Raw genomic sequence first — 3,518 nt, forward strand, 5'->3', positions numbered from 1 at the left:
GGAGTTAATCAAGCATCATGTCTCCCTGTTACTCTTCTTCCCACAACTGTTCCCTTCTCTCTCTTCCTAAGTCCATATCTCATATCTATAGCTGTAGGCACTGAAATGGGACCTAGAGCTTTCTATCTTTTTGTATACAAGCAAAAGGTGGCTGTGACTATAGGAGATAGCATTTTAAAGAATGAAGTTATGTTTGAAACTGGTATGCAGGTTCCTCATCAGCCATTTCAGTCACCCAGACAGTGTGACCTGCCATCATGAAGCTTATTTGAAAACAAAGGACAGTAGTACCCATATACAGCAAACCAGGACTTCTGCTAAGACCAGGTTTGGACTGCATATGTACAAATGGGCCTGTATGACCCTCAAAAAACTGTCCTTTCTGTTTTGGGTTGTTCAGTTCCTATTGAGTCAGAGATTAGTTTTATTTGCTCTAGTCCAGCGTTTTTCAACTGGAATTTTCATTATTGGTATGCCTCAAGAATTTTTAAAACGTGCAATACCTGACTATTTAGTCAGGAGCACTGACTAATTTCCCCTTAGATTGTCAAATTAAAAAATGACAGCCAACACAATAGCTGCCTGGTGTGAATGAATCAAAATTATACCTATTTATTTGGTTAGATTGTCAAATAATATATTTTTGGTGTGCTTCAGAATTTAATAATTAGTTTATGTGTGCCCTGAGATGAAAAAGGTTGAAAATTGCTGCTCTAGTGAGTCAGCCCTGCCTCATTGCCATGGTTAAGGAGATTCACAGTTCATGAGTTCATGCCAATCCCAGGAGAGACCGTCAGATGGCAGCATCTAGCTAGTTGGTGTTGGTGAGCAATTCCCACTTCCACTCCTACCCTATTCCACCCCTGATTAAACTCCATTGCCAGAGAGAAGCAACTCTGAACATAAATGTCTTGAATATCCTGAATATTTGGACAGTGGAAAGAGAGAGGGAGTAGAAAATGTGGAAAAAGCACTGATTTTAGAGTCAGATAGGTCTGGGTTCCTTCCTTTCTTCAGTCAACAGAAGCAATGATCTGACACTATATGGCAATGCTTTCTTTGTTGTGGCTCTGAAGGTTTTTGTTTAGTGTTTGTGTTGTTTTTAATCTCTATTAACTTATGTTTGTTTTCCACTGCTAAAAGTGCCAACAAAATGATTCTGCAACTAGAGACAACAGAAAAACTAGCAACAGCTATTGATAAGACAGACAGCATCAAGGATACATTCATGATGATGGAATATATTACCAAGGCCTAGTTTTTGGTTGTGCATAGAAACAGCAAGGAAAAAAGGCAGTATAAGTCCTCTTTTGTGGCGATTGTGCTGTTGAGATTTATTTTAAAAATTTCCTTTATCAGTCAGTTCTACAAGCCATTTTGTTTCATTTGCCCACTAGTTCCCTCCTTTGGTTTATTAGTTCACTGAACCAATATATACTATCTTCAGAGCACTTTGATTGCATACTCTTTTTTTAAAAAATAGGATTAGCAAGATTTTCAAAAAGACTTGATTTTCATACCATTAAAAGAATGCCAACTGGTTGAAAAAGGTGAAGGAACTAAGAAGTACAAATGGCCAGTTTTAAAAATAGCCATGGAGATGCCAAGTCAGCATACAAAAAATACAGTCAATAGTATTGTAATAACGATGTACGGTGTCAGATGGGTGCTAGACTTATGTGGTGATCACTTCTTAAGGTATATAAATCACTTTTTAGTATACCTGAAACTAATAAATGTCAAACGTAATTGAAATTTTTTAATTTAAAAAAGAATAGACACATGAAAGGAAAAGCTCACCCTAAACGTTACTCTATCCTTTTTTTCCAACACCTTCCTCAATTCCCAGATGTCAGGAATTAAAATCAGTTCACAGACTCTCATTGGATTTCCTGTCTATCCAAACCTTTGGGAATCAGAGTCTCCAGGGAACCAAACACTCTCCAAAGATCACATGACGAGAGAATTTCCTCAAGAGACAGACAACTCCAGTGTCATTTAGATCTGCCTTTTCTCCCTTTTCACACCCTGGCCATACAGGACACATACACCTGGCCTTCCACCTGTTCAGTCTCTACCTTGAACCATTGTACCCCAGCTACAGCATCGTCTCTCTATAAAAGAGAAAAGCTCTTGCTTTCAGAGAAGATCATGTTTGCAAACTTTTTACTCTTGGGGAAGCAGTGATGAGAAAAGTTGTGAGCAGAGAAGTGGGGAGGAAAGAGTAGACTGTAGAGTTGACAAATATCAGCTTGCCATTCTCAACACCTCTCTCTGGTGCCCATTTGTTACCTTCCTTTCTCCTACCTCTTGGTTTCTCTCTATGCACCTTCAACGTAGTGATGGCTCTCCAGAAACCCTTTCATTGCTTCTGCTGTTGTTGCTGACCCTGCTGGGGTTGGGGTTCGTACAGCCCTCCTATGGCCAGTTCATGTACCAACCATTACAGCAACAACACGTGGACTCTACACAGAGAGGTGGCACCAGCTTATACCGCAACACAATGATGCAAAGACAGGGGATGACTAGGCTTAGGTGCAAGCAATTCAACACCTTCATCCACGAAAACATTGGTGCCATTAACAACATCTGCAGGACCCCCAATATCCAGTGCAGGAATGGCAAGGAGAACTGCCATGAGGGTGTAGTAAGAGTCACAGGCTGCAGGCTTACAGCAAGTTTCCTGGTAAACTGCAGATATCAGGGCAGGGGCAGCTCTAGGCATGTTGTCATTGCCTGTGAGGGTAACCCCCAGGTGCCTGTGCACTTTGACGGATAGATACTACCCTGAAGGGGTTATGGCCCCGTGGTTGACCTTCTACTTATTCCTTGAATAGCAATGAGTAATGCATTTGTGCTGTCTCAGGCTCTGCCTCCTCTGCTTATGTCTGCTTCCTTTTCTCTATATAATCCATTCTGTTAAATGCATCAAAGAGTGATGGAGACATCCTATCTAATAATAGACAAACATGGTAATTGACCGTACCTTCGCTATACCTCCCATTGGCTAATCAGTGTGATATGCAAATTAACCTCCAACAAAGATGGTGGCTAATTTGCATATTCTGGCTGGGAGCGAAGACTGAAGACACCATAGAAGGAAGCCAAGCAGTGGAGCCGAGGTAGCAGAGATGGCCGGGAGAGAAGTGGTAGAGACAGGCGGGGTAGCAGCGGCAATGATGGGCGGGGTAGCAGCGGCATAGATGAGCAGGGTAGCAGTGGCAGAGAGAGGCCAGGTATCAGTGGCAGAGAAGTGCAGAGTAGGAGCGGCAGAAACGGGTGGGGTAGCAGCGGCAGAGATGGGCCGGGTAGCAGCAGCAGAGAAGAGTGGGGTAGGAGCAGCAGAGACAGGCGGGGTAGCAGTGACAGAGATGGGCGGGGTAGCAGCAGCAGAGAAGGGGGGAAGCAGTGGCAGAGACGGGTGGGGTAGCAGCGGCAGAGACGGGCAGGGAAAGAGAGGAAGAGATGGGAGCAAAGCCCTATTCTTGCAGGAATCTTCCTGCAACAGGCTTCTAGTC

At 43.2% G+C, this 3,518-nt stretch overlaps 1 protein-coding gene across 1 annotated transcript; it reads left to right on the plus strand.

Moving 5' to 3' along the window:
* Positions 1-2,323: 2,323 nt before the first annotated feature.
* LOC102432926 (ribonuclease 4-like) lies at positions 2,324-2,884 on the plus strand. Its single transcript, XM_006106594.3, has one exon. It carries the CDS (start codon positions 2,324-2,326, stop codon positions 2,777-2,779), a length of 456 nt encoding a protein of 151 aa, XP_006106656.1. The 3' UTR covers positions 2,780-2,884.
* The last annotated feature ends 634 nt before the right edge of the window (positions 2,885-3,518 follow it).

Source organism: Myotis lucifugus, unplaced genomic scaffold, assembly GCF_000147115.1.
Source record: "Myotis lucifugus unplaced genomic scaffold, Myoluc2.0 scaffold_860, whole genome shotgun sequence".
NCBI lineage: Eukaryota > Metazoa > Chordata > Mammalia > Chiroptera > Vespertilionidae > Myotis > Myotis lucifugus.